This window comes from Sinohyriopsis cumingii, chromosome 15, assembly GCF_028554795.1.
Source record: "Sinohyriopsis cumingii isolate HCF-2022 chromosome 15, ASM2855479v2, whole genome shotgun sequence".
NCBI lineage: Eukaryota > Metazoa > Mollusca > Bivalvia > Unionida > Unionidae > Sinohyriopsis > Sinohyriopsis cumingii.
The window spans coordinates 88,420,505-88,440,372 of record NC_142975.1 but is presented as its reverse complement, the minus strand read 5'-3'; the positions used below and the strand labels follow the sequence as shown (position 1 = coordinate 88,440,372).

At 33.0% G+C, this 19,868-nt stretch overlaps 1 protein-coding gene across 1 annotated transcript in view; it reads left to right on the top strand.

The window, feature by feature from the left end:
• The window catches only part of LOC149782265 (uncharacterized), a 231,580-nt gene that overhangs the window by 114,021 nt on the left and 97,691 nt on the right, over window positions 1–19,868 (top strand). The window contains exons 16-17 of the mRNA XM_089935106.1: window positions 10,294–10,389; window positions 19,567–19,743. Of these exons, the coding sequence (XP_089791232.1) occupies window positions 10,294–10,389; window positions 19,567–19,743 (273 nt within the window). The remainder of the gene's footprint in view (window positions 1–10,293; window positions 10,390–19,566; window positions 19,744–19,868) is intronic.

Here is a 19,868-nt window from a genome sequence, read left to right as displayed (position 1 = left end):
TACCACCAATGTCACAAGATAAAATAAGCATAACCACACTTAAATTTTAAAGAGTATATTCCAGATACATGTTAGTCTGTCTAATCTCCTTGTCTCTTCATCAACCCAGGTATTTCTTTATAAAAGCAGAATGAAAAACCATCACATCTTAGAGCTCTTTAGATGGTTGACCCCTAGCACTTTCATGAGTATTACTGGGGGTCTGGTGGCAGGAGGGCAAGTATGGCTAGACTAGGGTTCAAACTTGTATCTCACAATTGCTAGCAGGGTGCTCTACCAACTTTGCCATCCAAGCCAACATGCCAGTCACTGCCACAACAAACAGTTTTCTTTTATCTACCCAAATTTTGCAGACCCAAGAATGGCATTGAAGTCTCTCTCACATGAATTTTTCTTTGCTGCTGGTCATCATTTACATAAAAAATGATATGACAATTGTATTTTATTGTGCAGTGATCCCCCTCTTATAAGGACACCCCATCTGCAGTAGAAAAGTGACTTTATAAGAGGAGAGGCCATTGAAGAGGGAATCACACATATGAGTGATAATTACACATGAACTGAGAAGGTTATGCATAGTTATTAAATATTTTGATAAATCACATGCATGTTATGGAACCATTGATAAATTTTATATTAGTGTTATTGAAAATAATTAGGAATATTCATCAGTTGCAATACAAACTGATTAGAAAATCTCTTAAGGAAAATCAGATACATATACAAACATCTGTGTTCATGTTTGTTTGGCTGTTACCATATCCATTCCATACTCACACTGTTGTAGTCAGCAGTGTTTATTTGAATCCTGATGATGAAAAATTTCTCAGCAATGATCATAGGACTTGTTTTCATTCAAAACTTAGAATATCTGGTGACATTTTGCACTTTTTGCAACAATTTATTCTATCGTTGGCAACAATAGCTGTGTCAGACTAATATGTAGTTAGTAAGTGAAATGCTGTTAGTGTATTAAATTTAGAAATCAACAAATGTTCATGAGATTTCTCTATGTAAACCGTAATATTTGTCTGCTCGTGAAGGTTTAAGTGACATTTTTTGCCCATTGGAGACATTAGAAATGTTGCCATCCTAGAGTGGTACTTTTGAACATGTACTCATCAGTGGCAATATATAGCTGTGAAATACCCATTGTATTTAAAATCTGAAATAATCTTATTTCTGAAAATATGGATAAGAATGGAGACATTAACTGCATGTCACTCAGATGTACATAGTGTATTTTGGATAATGATTCGGGACTGGGGCCTTTTAAGTTTATGGGGTTGTACGGTTTGCTGTTATAACTAAACTTGTTACTTCCTTAAGTTCCTGTTTTGGCTGTGTGCAGAGTAATACATTGCAACAAAGCTATGTTATAACATTCTTTGTTATAAATATGCTGTTATAAAGAATTTGGATATTGCACAGCTTGGCTTCCAAAATTTTGCAATCATTTTACCAATTTCTTTAAGTGCTAAAAACATTTTAATGCCAAAATAAACAAAAAGTATGATTTAATAATTTGGCAAGATATGTTATATTCTTGGAGAAGAAATATATCACTGCTTCTTGCTTATTTTTGGAAAGGTATTACCTTCTTAATCAATAGTAAATCCAGTAAGACTTTGTTGCATTTGTCTTGAATGCATTCTGTGTACAGTCATTACTGAGTCAGGGTAAACATAACCAACAGATGTTTCCTCAGTCATCTGGCAAAGACACCATTCACCGAATGATATGCTGGTCTAAAAATGTTTCTCACCAGAGTTTATAAATCAATTAATTTACCTACCTATGTAAGGGAAAACAATAAACAACAAACAGCTACTTTCCAACCATCATACACACCCATACATGAAACAATGCTATTGTTGGAATAAGTTTATGACCTGAATTGTCAGGGACATTTTTATTCAATACCACATACATGTAAACCCACTTCACTTCATCTTGTCTCAGTTAACTCCACAAATATAAATATAACCTCTTTCTTGCAAGTTTTGAAGTTATCATATGGCTGTACCCATATGATTAAAATCAGACTCCACTTTCTGTCATCTGTTCTAATTGGCGAGAAAATTTTGCAGAACAGTTGCCTGCTGGTGACCAAAAGAATGGCTCAAGATCATTGATATCGATACTAATATATCTGTCTGTGATACTGTTTGTTACATTACAACCACTAGGCTTTTGGCATAACCATTACACTTCTTTTTTGCCTAATTACCTGTAATGATTGCATGTAAATGGATTATGCTTTTCTGGTTCATTAAAAATCAGATAAAAATAAATTAATAAAATGTTGTGTGTCATTTTTATTATCATCTCTTTAAATTCCAATCATCATAAAAGTCTGGAATATTCTAAATAGACAGACTGCTTTGTAAGAATAGGCCTGTTCGATAACTATTGTTGAAGAGCTCTTTGGTACATTGAAATCAGAAAGCTCGAATTTACAATCCCTATTTCTAGCAAGCAGTATCCCATTATGGATGCATCAATTCAGGTGCCTAAATTGACAGGAAAGTATGTGTGCATGTTTGTGTCTCAAATTGAAACTATATTATTTTCATTTAAAAATCAACCCATAAATTCTCCAGTTTAAAGCATTATTATTAGTAGTAGTATAATGCTTTTTAAAAATATCAAATACACATTAAATGAATTGGATTATGATTGTTATGACTGTTTGACTTGTGAATGAATTGACAGTTTTATGCCATATGATCTTGTATACTTTTTGACACTTAAGTGATAAAAAGTATCCGGACATCATAGTCAGATTCCTTGTTTTCCTTCAAAGTCCATTCCCTAGATTTAGCGAAGGGAATTACCAGAACAAAATTGAAATTACCAGAAGAAAAAGGTAGTGGTTGAACTTAAATATATATTATTTTGTAATTGAACTTTTAAGTGAATCACATATTTGTGGTGAACATTGAAATTATATCATCTTTATATTATCTATTAGTATTAAGAATTATTTGCACAGTGTTCATGATGGGCTTTAATTTTAACAGATGCTAGTTTATACATATTAAATTTTTATCTTGGTTGCATGCATAACGTCGACACCTCATGGCGACAGTTATAGCTTAATTCAACTTAGCCACATTGATACTCATTGCTTCCTTTTCTTAACAAAATAAACAAACTTTCTGGCTTACTTACTACTGTTTTTTTTATATATATAAACAGAGGTGAGCATGCTCTACTGCCACATAATGTTCATTTATACAACTCTCTCTCACACACACACATTCACTTTAAGGATTATATGTCCTTCCTGGAATTACACCATGCATTACATTAACAAGATTATTGTGAAATAAATATACTTTCTATCCTACCTCAGCATGCATGTCACACACTCTCATAGAGAACAATGTTAGATTGTACATTTGACAAGGACAAAACCAGGTACTCTATTGCATTTAAGAGATAACTCTGCTGGAACTAGACATGGGTAAGAGTTATTTAGTGACAACAGACACATTTTCAGCCACGTGTACCACATTTTTAAAAAGTCATAAAAAATAGAAAATATGATCTAGATATGAATTAACATAATCTCACATGTTGCCAAGAGGCTCATTTTTTCTCTCAGCCTCACAGAAAGTACAACTCTTTCATAATGCACCAATCACAGCTAGTGTTGTTGTTTATTTGTGAATACAATGTTCCCTGCACCTTAAGCTCCACCCACCTGGGGTTGTACAATTGGTACTATTATACCTGATGATGTCTAGCTGGTCTTAAATAAAAATGGGGATGATGTGACATCCAGTAAGGCCACCGTGGCAGCAATCTTTTACAATCATTAATCACAACTCTTCTTGAGCAGAAAGTCATATTGATGTGGGGTTTTCACCAGAAAACTTCTAATGATATCCTGTTGGTCTTAAATGAAAATGGTGCCAATCTAACATCCAGTATGGCCATCGGAGCAGCCATTTTTTAAATCCTGATATGCTACTCCTTCTGAATGGAAAGTCATATCTTTGAAGATACTGTTACCTCTACTCCTGTCCAAATGGATGGCTACATTAACATGTGGTTTTCACCAATAGACTTCTTGTTATGTACATGTATATCTATATTTTTTTAAAACTCCTGATACATAATTTTATCAAATTTTTAAAAATTTTATTCAAGGCTGCAAGATATACAGAATATCTTTATTTAAATTTTGTTTACATGACTTCAATCTGTTAAGGAGCACAGTTACATAGGATCTATAAATAGATGTTTACTTATGTATTGACCATCATTAATAATAATCTTAATAAGACTTGAATGGCACCTATAACTCTGTGGCAGATGGGATTTCAATGTTTCCAGAATAATTCCGTACCTTCCCATTGGTTGTACTAGGTCACGTGAATAGACCCAAAATCAGTGTAAATGAGTAGTACATAAGGAAAGAGCTGGGCATTCAGTTTCATTAGATTTTTGAGTCATTCACATTTCTTGTATTCCTGTTGTAAGTCTGCAGATATATTATATGTTGTACTTAGATGTTATTTGAGAGCAAAAACATTTGTTTGGACTGTTCAGTGAAAATAGAAAGTGCTCATTATTTGGACTATAACATTATTCTGGAACTGATATGAATTATTTGAAAAGAATTCTGGACAACGCCATCTTGACAAGGTCATGGTTCTTAGAGGATCAGTACATTTCCAGTTTTTAAATTTGATAGGATATTTACATTCATACTACATGTCTGCGACATGATGCCTCAGTGCAAGGCATCACTATAAACTGCCACACTACAGACATCGCAGTGATATGACTGAAAAATTGTTAAATCTACATTAAAAATCCAAATCATACACACATACACACATTCATTTAGGACTTTTATAGACCTTTGTAAGGAATTGTTTGGATTCACTTCATAATACTGTAAGTTCCTCTCAAATATTTTATTTTTAACTATTATAATTAAATTGTTTGTTAAGTTTTACAAAACTTGTTGGTTTTGATCATTTCTGTTACTTAGAGTCCTGACACTTATGATACCTTGTTGTTCCTAAATGAAAATGGCTGCTATGATGACTGTCTTAAAAGTGTTGTTGTAACTACACCTCCTGAATGGATGATCATTATGACATTTTTTAAAAATAAAAATACTTCTAATGATGTCTACTTGGTCCTAAATGAAATTGTGCCAAGCTGACATTCAATATGTGTACCACAGCAGTTAATTGAAAATTTTGTTGTTTCTGAAGAATATCAGATATGGTTTCAACACTTGACAGCTAAAAGGAAGAAATGGTCCTATCTTGAATTCCTAGAAATTATTTTCACCCAGGTGAGCATCAGACCCTCTGAGGGGCTCTTGTTTTCTAGTGCAGACATCAGCTACAAATCATTCATATGAACACAGTCCACTTGTCATTGCAATGCTAAAGTTACATGTACTGTTCTTGAACTGGAATAGAACCATTTAGTACCTTGTAGGAGTGGAGGGATTTCATGTTACAATCTAACATACTACTCTCCATTTTTGCTGTGTCTTAGTGCAAAGTCATAGTTATCAAAATAACTTTTAATGAAGATAGGGCTTTTTCTTTCCCTGTCCTTTTTGAGAATGACTCTAGTTTTTTTTGAAGATCACTCTTTACCCGTAAAATCAAATAGGTTACTCCCAAACTTGGTTGACACAGTTTTATACCTGTTGAATTTTTCATTTCAAGTACATTATGACTTCAGTACCCTTGATGTTTGCATTTAAGTATTTTTCAAGCCTAAGTGCAAGTTTATCTTTTATCAAAGTCTGATTTAATTTGTATTGTCTGTCAATAATCAGCCCCTTTGGAAATGTCCAGCATATATGAATGTTTTGGAAAATACAGCTTTTCATAAGTTTGAGTATATTAGCAAAAATTAAGTATTGAGATTCAAATGGAATCTGGCAGAGATAATTTTTGAAATTATGCTTCTTTGTGCACATTTTTGATGGAATTACTATCATGGATTCAGTGAGTTTGGTTGATGAGTACTTTAATAATTTACATTATTGCCTGTTTTCTTATACATGTATATGCATGTACCAATGCATGGTTCTCTGGCCCCAAAAACAGATATTACATATGTAATGACAGTTTCATGCATTTCGTGTTTAATTTGCAGTATTACTGAAGCCTGTAGTTTGGTGCCCCCCCCCCATATCTTATATAGAGTTAACTGGGTTTATATTCAGTATATTTAGTTAATTGAATTTTGTTTGCATATTGCACAATATGTTACATAGCATGATGACAATTTGTGGACCCTGATCATCATGTTACATTGGAGTTTTATTGCAGTTATTAACATACTTTGTAATTTGAATGGGGAATATTTATCCATGAAATCAGTTGGTCTGTTCCCAAATTCACTCATGGCAATAAACAAGGTAGGTTATCTTGTACATTTGACTGAAGTTGCAGGGCAGTTTCACACCTGTTGTGATGTACATCTTATAAACTAAGTTCAGTGTGCATTTAGTTCAGTGTGCATTTAGTACTTTCAGTTAAAATTATTTATTAAATCGAAGTAGAAAATCTCAAAGTCCCATTTGGACATTTTATAGTTGGTCAGTTCTGTCAGAGATACATATATGAGCAGTTCTTGTTATTAGGTAGGTATAGAGTTTAGCAATACATCAGCACAAAAATTTACATACAACTCAAGACCAGAAGTATGCTGTAATTGGCATCTTCAGTGATTACCTGCATACAAATGCAATATGCATTAATACATTAATCTCTCTGTTTGTCTTTCCAGCCAACAGAACTACAATATCCTAATCATGTAAAACAATATTATTTAATTCTAAACATCTTCAGCCATTTGCATCCCAGTGGTTAAACTCAAGTTTGGTGAGGCTTCCCCAAAAATCAGTAAAAACAAATAAATTTGGCTTTTCACTGGAAGCTATTTATTTGTAGAAACTGCAGTTTAGCAAGACCTCAAGGATAATCCTGGGCCTAAAGCAGGTTGATCTCGGCCTTAGCATACACCTTAATAATCTATTGACCCAGGGTGATCCCAAGGTCTGTACTTGGGTTATCCCAGCATAATCCCTGCTTTACCGTATATACTTGCATATAAGCCCGTTCGCATATAAGCTGACCCCCACAAACTGAATTGGTAAAACTGTTATAAAGTGCATGACCCGCGTATAAGCCAACCCATAGTTTCTAGACTACCGGTACATCACAAGATGCACAAAGTGAGTTCTGAATACGTTTATTTAGGCAAATCACATTATTAAATAAAATGAAAGTAAGAAAGCTAATTTATATGTTGAAATAAAAACAATTCTAAAGTGTTAAGTCTTAATGGAAATCCTCATTCTAAAATCATGAATTATAAAAGTTCTATCACTTTTAGAATCCTTCAAAATCTGGCTCTGTTACAGACTCGCCAAACAGTTCATGAAACTCTGCTTCTGTTACGGGCATCACGCTTTCATCATATACGTTGTCATTGTCATCATGGTCATCCAATAGTGTGTCGTTCTCCTTCTCCCTCTCTTTGTCATTGTTGGATTGAAATATAGCATGATCCTTAGTTCCATCCATGGCATTGCTGATACAGCACTTCCTGAATGATTTTGCAATCATTTCCGATGGAATTGAGTCCCACGCTTCTTTTACCCACTTGGCGACCAAATCAATGTCCGGCCTCATTAAATTCCCGCCTTTTGTCATTTTCACAGCCCCTTATAGTGATAGAATACTATTTATATACCTTATCCTGTAATTATTTCCATGTGTGGTTGGTTATCAATTTGTATTTGATAATTATTTATCATTGTTGTTTATTTGTGGGTTTTTTTAAAACTACAGGTAGTGTGATTCAATTGATCAAAATATGATTGGTTTCAGCGTGGAAATTATTCAAGTATTGTGACAGTTTATAACTTTGAGCAGAAACCATGTCCACTACCATATCTCATTAAACAATACATCTGAGAGTCGGCATGTATTAGTAAAGTCATTGGCATTGTGCAACAAAACAAACCTATTATCCCGGAGGCATTTACCACAGATTAAGCATATGGTAGCTATTGTACAAGACTCTACTGCTAACAAACCACTTTGCTTTACAAACAACTAAACAACAGTAGTATATAAACTGTGGCTGCCGATTACTTCTAAAACACCTGTCAAAGAAATCCCACAAATTATATTGTTTTACAATTATTCACACTGACTAGTATATTGCCCTTTTATTTACCCTTCCTAAGCGTGCGTGCAACAAACCCCTATGGAGCCTCTCACTATTGTTCCTTTAAGACTATCGTACATGTATTTCTACTCTCAATCAAATTGTTTGTTGTATATACCTTCAGTATCGTAATTCTTGAATTTTTTTACATAGATTCTTTTCATATTTACACTGAAATAAGCTAGCGTGCATTTGTACGATACCGTAGAGTTTAATGATTACTGATTAGCTGAGGGTTAAATACTTGACTGGAGATTACTAATATGGCAGTTCTTTTGGAAAATACATGTACCACCATGGCTCAAATAACATGTATGGCTGCATTTTCTGGTGAATGGACATCTGTCAAATAGACATCAAGTACGTTAAAACATGTTTTTCATTCATTTACCTACCACTTAAGTTAGAAAAAAAATGTTTCACTTTACAACAGCACAAATCTTATGAGCCATGTGGCATCATTAGGCATGTGATCTCATCTTCGGCAATCGACAGAAGCAATAAATACTGGAAATCGAGGGAAAAAAGCGTTAAAAATTTCAGACTTTTCCTAAATTTTTTGGCTTATACGTGAGTATATACAGTAGATTTGCTCTGATACCAGAGGCTGAACAGTGAGGATGATCCCCAATCATGAAGTGTTTGAAAATCAAGGTGAAATCAAGGCATTTGTATTTACTAAATTAGTAGGTGAAAGAGTATCTGAATTTGGGAGTAAAACAGAAGCAAAACATATTTTTGAAACCAAAATACCAAGTAATACCCTCCAAGAGTAGAAAAATATGAAACTGGCTTTTGCATGGCATGGCCTGAAAAGTAATTCAAGGATGAACATAAAGAATGCCCATATAATGAAATAGTAGGCCAGTCCTATAAGCATGAGGCAGTGTGCATGGTCTTCGAACACACCTGTGATCAAGGCAAAGGAATATACATCTGTGTACAAATAAACAAACAAGGGGGAAAAAAAGAACCAGTCCCAAGCAAAACAATATAAAGTTCTAGTATCAGTTATTGCAAGAATGAACATAATATATGCCAGCCAGGATTAAACATACTGTTGAAATTTCTGTAAAAGCTCATGTGCAGTCATAAAAACACATACACAATTGTACATTTGGATTAGGCATGTAAGAGGCTTTCGAAACTGTTGTCGCTGTTTGTAGCTGTAGGTACTGTTCCATACATGTAACCAAGTACACATGATTATTTCTATCATCTGGAATTTGCACTCCCACCAGAAATGGATCTGTTTTTGCAAGACAACAAGAAAATAGTGAACCTTGATTTGTCAGCAGAAATCACATCTCTTAGTTGCAGCCAGTTACACTGCATTACCTTGGTGGTGTAAAAATGATTTTCGTTGAATTTATTTGACTTGCCACTGATGGCTGTTTCTCTACAGACTTGCATCCCTACTATGGCTACATTTTAATAACACAGCAGGATCACAACATCAGTTTATTCTTTATATTACTGACTCTAGTCAAAACTTCAATTTATGAACAAGGTTATTATATCATAAAATGGAATATTTACTTTCCCTAGTTCTTATTAAATATATTTTTGTCTTGTGGTACAAAAAAACCTCATACATGTAATATTTTCACTTATGGCTTCTGAAGTATATTTTTGTCTTGTGGTACAAAAAAAAGCCGTAATATTTTTACTTATGGCTTCTGCCACTCAATAATGCATGTACAGTATTGTGATTTTGTTTTGTGGGATACCAGTTTTTTTAGATTTTGTGTTTGCTCCAAAACACAGACTTAAAGACATAAAAAGAAATATTTTATGCATGCCAGTAAATACAACAAGGCCTTCTTACCTGATGCATGTCTGAACTTGTAATTATTAAAAATATGGTAAAAGTGATTACCATGAGAATAAATGAATTGAAAGAATTATGTTTCTTGTATCACATTATGAAAATGTATCCAATCAAATATCATCTACATATTCAAATCATATGCTTATATTTTTCCATCTAGTTCAGATACGCAGATTTAGCAGATAGCACTAATGTAATTGATGTCACCATTTAACATTCTACTTTATGTTTTGCAGGTGTATGTAAAGATGCAGCAGAGAAAGAGTTACCCAGTCAAAATTAAGGATCTTTATGAAGCCATTAAAAAAAAGAAGCCATCTCATTCTGCTGAGGTAAGGCACTGTATTAAAATTTGTTACAAATGTTACTATATTTCAACATTAAATTTAATGGTGCTTTTCAAAGAATGTTAATTATTACTAGCCCATCTGACCATAAGTCTCAGTGAGCTTTTTGTAAGGTCCTTTGTCCACTATGCATCACTTGTAATTCACTGTGTCATCTACTGAGAATTATTTCAAAAACTAATTTTTTTCAAAAACTTTTGACTAGTTTGTGAACCATTTTGCAGGGAAGCATTCTGGCTTCAAAGTCTTTCAGATATGTTCAGTGAATTCTGATCCATCCAATATGGTCACTATTATTAAAAAAGAAAAACATTTAAATGAATCCTTCTCAAACATTGCTGAGCAGAATTGGACCAAAATCAATGGATAGTGTTTGGGCATGAGGAGTTTTAAATTTTATATAAATGATACCAATCAACCATCAAATTTGGTATCTGTTATTTTAAAATAAAAATGAAATCTTAAAAAACACCATGCAAAAGTTTGACCAAATTTGATAGCCTCTGACATGAAGGGATTTTAAGCTTATACAGATAATGTCAATTTGCTATCAAATGTAGCTGCTATTACTATAATTAGACAAACTGTGAAATGTCTTATGAAAAAAAAAACGGTAAAAAAAATTTAACAGAAGACATCTTTTCATTAAGGCCTTTCAGATTTGTGCAAATGATGGTCATTTGCCATTAATTATGGCTGCCATTACTAAAAGTATACATCATTGGTCAGAATCACACTTAACTTCGCAATATACTTGCCCTCAGAGCGATAGAGTGTGAGATGGATATTGATTGTGGTTCTGCCTTCAACAGACCTGCCAACTCTTATGATTTCACTCTAAGTCTTATGGAAATGACCCCTAAGGTACAGACTTATGGAATAAAAGCACAAAATATGGAAATATGATTGTTTGCAGTCACAACTGGATAATGGCTTGTCCTTGTTTGATTCCAGCTGGGGTTTCATATTAGATTTAGTGAAACTGGTTGGGGAACCAGACCAACTTCACAGGAGTATCTCAGATGCTTTAAACTGCATGAATTTTGTGCTAAATGTCTGCATGATCAAGCTGTTATATTTATATTGATTTATTTTTGAAAATGGCATGCATCAAGCAATAGATTTTCAGGACAAAAGGGACAATAAACCTCTTAAAAAAACTTTAAATAGTATAGAAGAACAAAAGGGAAACTTCAGATTTTTTGGGAAAAAACCCAGGAAGGGCAACACTCAAGTTCACTGGACAATATACATTGATTTGAGTATGTCACATGGTGGGAAAGATGATTGTCGCTGCTACATCCCATGTGAAATTGAAATTGTTTTAAAGGATTATGTAATGATGAGAGGTAGTAAGAAGCAATTGAGCTTCATAGGTTTGGAACTGTATGAAGGAAAAGGCAAGTACAGCTACTCTCTTAATATTTTGAATATTTGTTCTTTTATGCAAGCATCTAGGTGAGACATAAGTTGTGTTTCAGATCTTTTTTAATTTCTACTTTGGGATTATTGTCATGAGAAAATGAAGTAGGAAGAGGAGAGAAATTTTTATTAATGTGTTATACTGGTCACAGCAGGGAAATCTTGTTTTGGTTCTGTCTGTCTGTCTGCATGACTTTATTAAGAAGCAAGGCAGCATGGTTGCACAAAAACCACTCGATAACAGACAAATGTAATTTAGGCATGTTTGTAGCCATAATGTAGATGACCTGATTTTCATGCTTTTACAGTAATTTTTCTTCTTTCTTTTGGTTTGTTTGTTCTTAATTGGAGTTGAACATAGATCCTAATATGTAATATATGCAGGAGATCAACTTTTCCTTTAGTACATGAAGGATGTACATGTTATTTATAGCTGTGTTTCAAACTGACCTCAGTATTCATTGACAAAAACTTAATATGGCTATGTAAGGTCATCATCAAGAATCAGTCAAATACAGGAAGTCAGAAATTAGATAAACACTGGATAATGCATTGTTAACACTTACTGTGAGATGCAAAATATCAAGTTGAATTTACTTCTTGTAATGAAAATTGGATACGAAACTTAATTTTAAAGAGTTTCATGCAACCTTGTGGAGAATGATTGGGAATAACAACAAACATAGCTATGCCACATTTTGATGTAGCTGGCCTAATTGTTGCATCCCACTTCTGATTTTTTACATTGCATGAATGCAAAGCTTGATCTTTTTCTGTACAGTGGATAACATTCTATAGTGCTCTGTGTACAAGATGCTTGAGATAACAATAATATATACAGAGATGCTGCCAGGGTTTTATTGGAAGGTTGGATCTCCCCCTTGTCACAAAAATGGGGGTGGGGTGGGGCAGGTAGAAAAAAGTTGGGAGGATAATTGTGATAGTTAATTATATACCCAACACTGCCTGTGCAAAACTGCCACCACATGTATTGGATATGGAATCCATACATACTTTTACAGTAATATCCATATTGACATTATGATTCTATAGCTGAACCACTCTTATGGATTTCAGTGTATCCATGTGGAAATGTTATGGATTCCTTATGTACTCCATATGGAAAATCCCATGAAATATGCAAATTAGCCCATGAGATCTGCAGGTTGTCCATATGGAATAGAATTAAAATTCCATATGGAATTTGGCAATAATCCATATGTAATTTGGCAATAGTCCATATGGAATTTGTGAATAGTCCATATGGAATTTGTGAATAGTCCATATGGAATTTGTAAATAATTTGTATGGACTTTGGTAATAGTCCATCCCATACAAAATTTTCCAGGCATACTTAAAGTGGACTTCAGATGGGTTTATTAAGTGCTTTCCGCCTAAACCATACAAAAAATCTGCTTCAGTTTTCTATTAAACTGCCTAATGATTCTTAGAAATTATTGGGAATCCATGATAAATATTCATAATAATTTTTAAAATGCATTACTCTGACAGACATTATCAAATAAGATTTAGGTTTTTCTTGTCCTCATTTTCTGTCTTGCATACAAAACCTAATCCATGATGGCATCACTTAAGTCTTTTTCATTTTACTGAAAAGTTTGGTGAGATTTCACAAATATTTTGACCAAAACTTTCTTTGAAATTGTGGTGAGATCTCACTAAAATTTCACTGAAATATTTGTGAGGTTTCACAAAAAATTTGACTAAAACTTTTGTGAAATTTACTAAAATTTTGATCATTATTTAGTATTTTACTGAAGTTTCAGTAGTTTTTCAAACATTTCAGAAGGTTTCAAAGAAATAATGGATATGAATTAAACAGGACTTTATTGACCAAGGTGATATTAAGTGTGCATGAAAACAAATATACAGATGTTGTAATAATATGACATCCAAGGCAAGAGATATGGGAGTTAATAATAATAATAATAATAATGACTTTATTTAGAGAAGGTAACTCAATTACAGAACTAATCTACCTTGAGGACTTCTATCTGTTATGTACAATATATACAGTATATGCAACATGATGTGAAGAATATGGCTTGACACGAAATAATTGATTTTACAAATCAAAGTATCACGCCTGGAACATATGCATAGGCATCTGTGAACACATAAACATATATAAAATATTAATCTGCATTGAAAAATTCAACTGTGCAAATAACGTAAAATTACAGAAAAGCATCAATTTGAGACATTGATTATGAAAAGAAGAAATGCTAGGAACCTGCCTTGTGTCACTTGTACTGCAGACTCTAATTTTGATCAATGTACAAACTATGATGCTGTTATGGTCTCTTGAATTAGTCCTTGTTCCATAAGCAGCCGTGACAAACGTTTATCATGATATAATTGCTCTTATTTTATACTAAATTCTAACACACCTAGAATTTTTTGATAATTTACACAATAATGTCTCATGATATTGAAAGATCATCCTACGTGTGGGCAAAAAAAAATTCCACAAAGATATGACTATCTTTGATAGATATGGGTATTTGGCAACAATTCTCACCAGTGATCTATACTTTGTTTCTCCTTAAATTCATTCTGGAAGTTAATCAGTTTTGAGTTATATAACTTTGAAATCATCCTGGTTCAATTCCTTGACCTATTTAGCACGTTAGCCGCTACTGTAAAGCTCTTTATGGCACAAAAAGCAAAATACTAGTCCTGGCGTTCAGTTTTCATACAGATTGACCAATTACGTTCCCATCGACTTTGCATTCAAGTTATTCTCATTGCTGCACATTTTTCAAATGGTTATTCAATCTCATATCCCACTCAAAAATTTGAATCGCCATATTTAGCAAGCATGCTCATTCACATCAGTTTCCGTTACACAACAGTTCATTTGGCAAGTACAAAATTTTGACCAATCAGAAAGCTCTTTACAGAAATCATCTTTTAAATAATAAATGGAACAAATACTTATTAGAAAGCTCATTGCGGAGTGGGACCGGATAGAGCATTATTTAAAAAATAAGTTTTGGAGACGATATTAAAAAAAAGGGTCCATATCAAGGAAAATCAGATTCAGGTCAGGATTTAAAACAGAAAACAAGACAACTTGTTTGAGGGCAGTTAAACCCAGTTTAAGTTAAACAAAAATACAACAACAACAAAATTTGAAAAAGAAATATAACAAGGAAAGATGTGGAAAGAAGTTATTGTGCCCAAAATAAACAATAAAATTACAGCTATCAGAAACAAGAAATATAAATGCTGCTTGAAAATCATTCAAATTTTAGAAGAAACAAAATATAAATGTTTTTATTTCTTATTGATATTTTTTTTTTTGAAATGTCAGTGACATTACAATTACAAAATATCACTATATTTTCAGAATTTTTGACAAACTCACAGTGAAATTTCAATCACAAATTCCCACTGATATTTTCAGAAATGTTGGCAGAGTCAGTGAAATTTCAATGACAAACTTTCAATGATATTTTCAGAAATTTTGGTAAAATCTCCTAAAATACCATAATTTTAGTGAAAAAGGACATTTGAGTGAATGTCAAAAAAATGTTCACTGTGATTTTGCTGAAATTTCAGTCACATTTTCACTAGGGTATGATTTTTGTAGAGCATGTTTTAATAGGAAGCCAAAAAAATTATTTTTCAGAGTAAACATAAGATCAAGCCCAAAATCCACCTTGCACCAAATGTTCTTATATCTTATTGATATTTTTTTTTAAAATGTCAGTGACATAACAATTACAAAATATCACTATATTTTCAGAATTTTTGACAAACTCACAGTGAAATTTCAATCACAAATTCCCACTGATATTTTCAGAAATGTTGGCAGAGTCAGTGAAATTTCAATGACAAACTTTCAATGATATTTTCAGAAATTTTGGTAAAATCTCCTAAAATACCATAATTTTAGTGAAAAAGGACATTTGAGTGAATGTCAAAAAAATGTTCACTGTGATTTTGCTGAAATTTCAGTCACATTTTCACTAGGGTATGATTTTTGTAGAGCATGTTTTAATAGGAAGCCAAAAAAAATATTTTTCAGAGTAAACATAAGATCAAGCCCAAAATCCACCTTGCACCAAATTTTCTAAGTCCAAAGATTCATCTATGCTTGTACTACCAGATATTAATTTTCTGATCATGTTTACATTTTCTCTTCTTTTTTGGTCATGTCTTTGTCTGTTTTTAAACATCTGTGGAAATAAATTAAAGAAAACTGACATACATGTGTTTCTTCAAATTTATATGAGTATATATTCATCCTTCCACATCAGCTACACTGACATATACATGTACTCTAACTCCCACCAATATTTCTATTTGAATCAGATAGTTTAGGTTATTAATTTTTAGAGAGTATTTTCCATGATGCTATAATGCATGAGCCTGCCTTCCATATAGAAAAAAGTGCTTATGGATTAAAGTTGCAACTTTATCCCATATGGAATTTTCACTTGCTGTGAAGTACTTATGGAACTGATGTGGAATAAATTGTCTGATTCCATAAGTTTTTCAGTTCATATCTCTTCTATACAGATTCCTGAAGTATTCCATATGGAATCCATGATAAATTTCTGTACTCATCTCTTTTTCTTCCTCTGTTTGGTCTCTGTTGAAATCAGATTCAACAAAAGATTCCCCATCCTGTTATATATGCATTGATCTGTTGACTGTTTTTTAGCTTAACTCGGGTAGTGCTGTGTTGTTTGCATGACCTTGTTAACTATGCTGATTTGTTTCAAACTGCCCATCACATGTATGATGAGTTTTATTTCTCTCAGAATAAGAGACTTTTAAGCCAAATCCATTTACTTGCATCAGAACTTAGTATTTATATTCAGACTGCGGTGAAATTGTTGAGTGATGCATATGTGCATTGCTAACACCAAAAATGTACATGAAATTGATGCATGTACAGAAAAAGAGTGGAAAGGTATGCGATTATGAAAAAAAATATAATGTATGCTTTTCCATCAGATATAATTATTCAGAATTTGCATGTGGATAGTTAAATTTTTGTCTGACTATCACATAATCCTGGTTGCATTATTTCTGGGTCTAAGCTGGATAATTAGACTTTTACTCTCTAACATGTCCATACATTTCAGATTGTTACACTATTTAGATCAGGGGTCTCAAACACACAGCCCGCCAAGCCGTATCCTGTGGCCCGCAAAATGATTGGCATCACAAGGTGTCATGAGAGATAACATAGGGGGTGCAGTCCTTGGGCTATCAAAAATGCCATCATGTGGCCCTCGGGGTGGTTTGAGTTTGAGACCCCTGATTTAGATGATACAATATTTGTGTAGGGTTTATTTAATCACAAATTGTCTATATATAAAATATAAATATGATAAGGAACCATTACTGTTATGCAGAAATTGATAAATAACTAGAATTTACTTTGGTATCCTCTTAACAAAATCTAATGGTACAGTGGTTGAGAGGATTAAAAACCTTTTATTTATAAATAAAATTGTTGGCAGACTCTGGTATCCAAATAAAAACCACTTATTTTTCAAAGAATTCAGCATCATCAACCTGTTTTAATTATGAAGGTGAAATACTAATTATTAAATATGCAGAACAATTTATATTATTTTTATGAGAATAGAATACTGTTTTTGCAATGAAGTCAAATTAAGGAGTAGCAGAAAACTAATTTTCTCATAAAAAATTATTGAAAGGTAGATATTTCAGATTTTTTTATGTAAACACATCTAAATGCTATTACTACTGCTAGCAAGATTAAATCTGACAAAAACAAGCATGTAATACAATTATATTGCATAGTTTCAATATTACAACTAAATTTTTATATCTCAAATTTCTCACCAATAGCAAGCAATTGGTTTTATGACATAAATTTTTTTTTAAAACATCATCTACACTTGAAAAGCCGATTTATTTTTGATAATTCAAAATTTGTTGCATTATTTGCCTGTGTTGCTTGTAACTACATGTCCATTTTGACAAATATGTATAAAGAAAAGGTACAGTTTCAGTTTTGTTAGTAAGTCTGAGCTCGTTTCAGATTTTTTCTTCAGTAATTAAATACATTATATAAGTAGAGTCCAACTGCAACTGTTAGAAGTAATTAGTAGAACAAACAGCACACACCCTGATCAGCCAGTGCATTGTGTCATGGCAGATCAGGGTCTATGTTGTTTGCAGTTGGAGAACTTATTTCCTGCCCTATTAAAAGATGCATATGTATGTTGCAAGTTACACAGCTTAAAAGTTTTTTTAAAAAGTTTGATGAAATCGTTATATTTAGTTGAAAAAAGATGGCAAGGTAGTACAGAGAGAGGGTAAACTGTTCTCTTACTTCCAGTTTAGACCATTATTTGCATAGAACTTTATCTAATGTGTACAAATTACTTAAGTAAAATATGTTTTCTAACCAAATTCCATATATGCTTACATGTACAGTACTAAGAATTGAGATTCATGTCCTAAAATAAAACAGCTTTTCTGAAAGGTTAGGTGAACTTGTCCTTACTGATTATGTTTTAGATAAGGAGTCTTCTTTGATATTATCAGTAGTATTTATCATGGTTCTAAACACCATAATTCATTTAAAAAATTTATCTGGATTTTATCAACTGAAGATAATACAACACTCCCTCACTTTAAGACCCTTCATTGAAAGGTAGATATCTCAGTCCATGTTATAAAGAATATGGTTAATGGTCACATTTCATTAAGTGGTAGTAAAAGTATAGTAGTATGTGCTTCATTATAAGATTGTCCCACTGTTGTGGTATACTGTGGGACTCATATGGGCAGTGTTATAATGAGGTATTTCTGTAGCATGCCCTTCATTATAAATCAGTCTTACTCTGAGGTATATTTTACTATATGACTACCTTACCTTGGATAGTGTTATAATGAGGGCATGCTTATCATGTACTTCAGTATAAGATGGTCTTAATGTAAGGCCGTATATTCCATCACTCCCATGGACAGCATTAAAATGAGGGAGTGCTTGTCATGTACTCTAAGTCATTTATACTCCAGTGCTCCAGCTGACAGTGTTATAATGAGTGATACTGTATTATGTACTTCATTATAAGATGGTATATTCTGATGTTCATGGACAGTGTTTTATTAATGAAATACAGTAACTTAATACACTTATTTCCAGGATGCATTTAACAAAAGTGATAATGCATTTGCACTTATTTATTTTCATTGATTGATAATCTGTCATAATTGTGTCTTCTAGTCAGGAGATATTCTATCACATTGTATTGTCCCATGTGGACCTTGGAACAAAATCTTATTCCTGTACATAGAATGTAGTTTGTCAGTGTTGAAAAACATTACATACATAACATTAAAATAGCTTAATTAGACTGGTAATACATAAAAAAGGAAGAGAAGAGGAAGATGCAGATAATCAAAGAGGAAAGCTATTGCTCATGGTTATTATTTTGATCAAAATGTTGAAAGAATTCAGTGGAGGATTGAAAACACACCTTTTATTCTCATGTGACTATAATTGTTATTGACTTTGTACAGGTATGAATATGCTTATTGGAATATGGTTATACAAAAGTTAGTTACTTTTAACCAATATATTATCCATTCCAGACAGACTGCATAGATTCTGAAAAACTGATACTCTTGTTCCTGATTAAAAAAACTCTGATGGGTTGGCATCTCTGATTTCTTTCATATTAATTTCTTCTCCATATATTTCTTTTGCACTGTTTTCTTCAGGCTAAAGATATCCCAGAATGCTTCATCAGCTACTGCTGGTCCAACTCCCGTGAGGCGATAGCAAAAGGGTCCCAGGAAAAGGAAGGGTCTCTGGGATGGGGAGATCCCAGGGAAATCAAGACATTTATGCAGGAGAATGGGATTTCATGTTGGATTGACATAGAAAAAACTGGAAAGGTATTTTGGGAGTTCACTTCTTAGCTAGTCAAGGTTCTGATATGGCAACCCTGTCTACACCTTGGCAGATTGAGCAGATATTTCTGTGCTTCGGGTCTGTGAATGTCATTGGATGATGTGGCAAG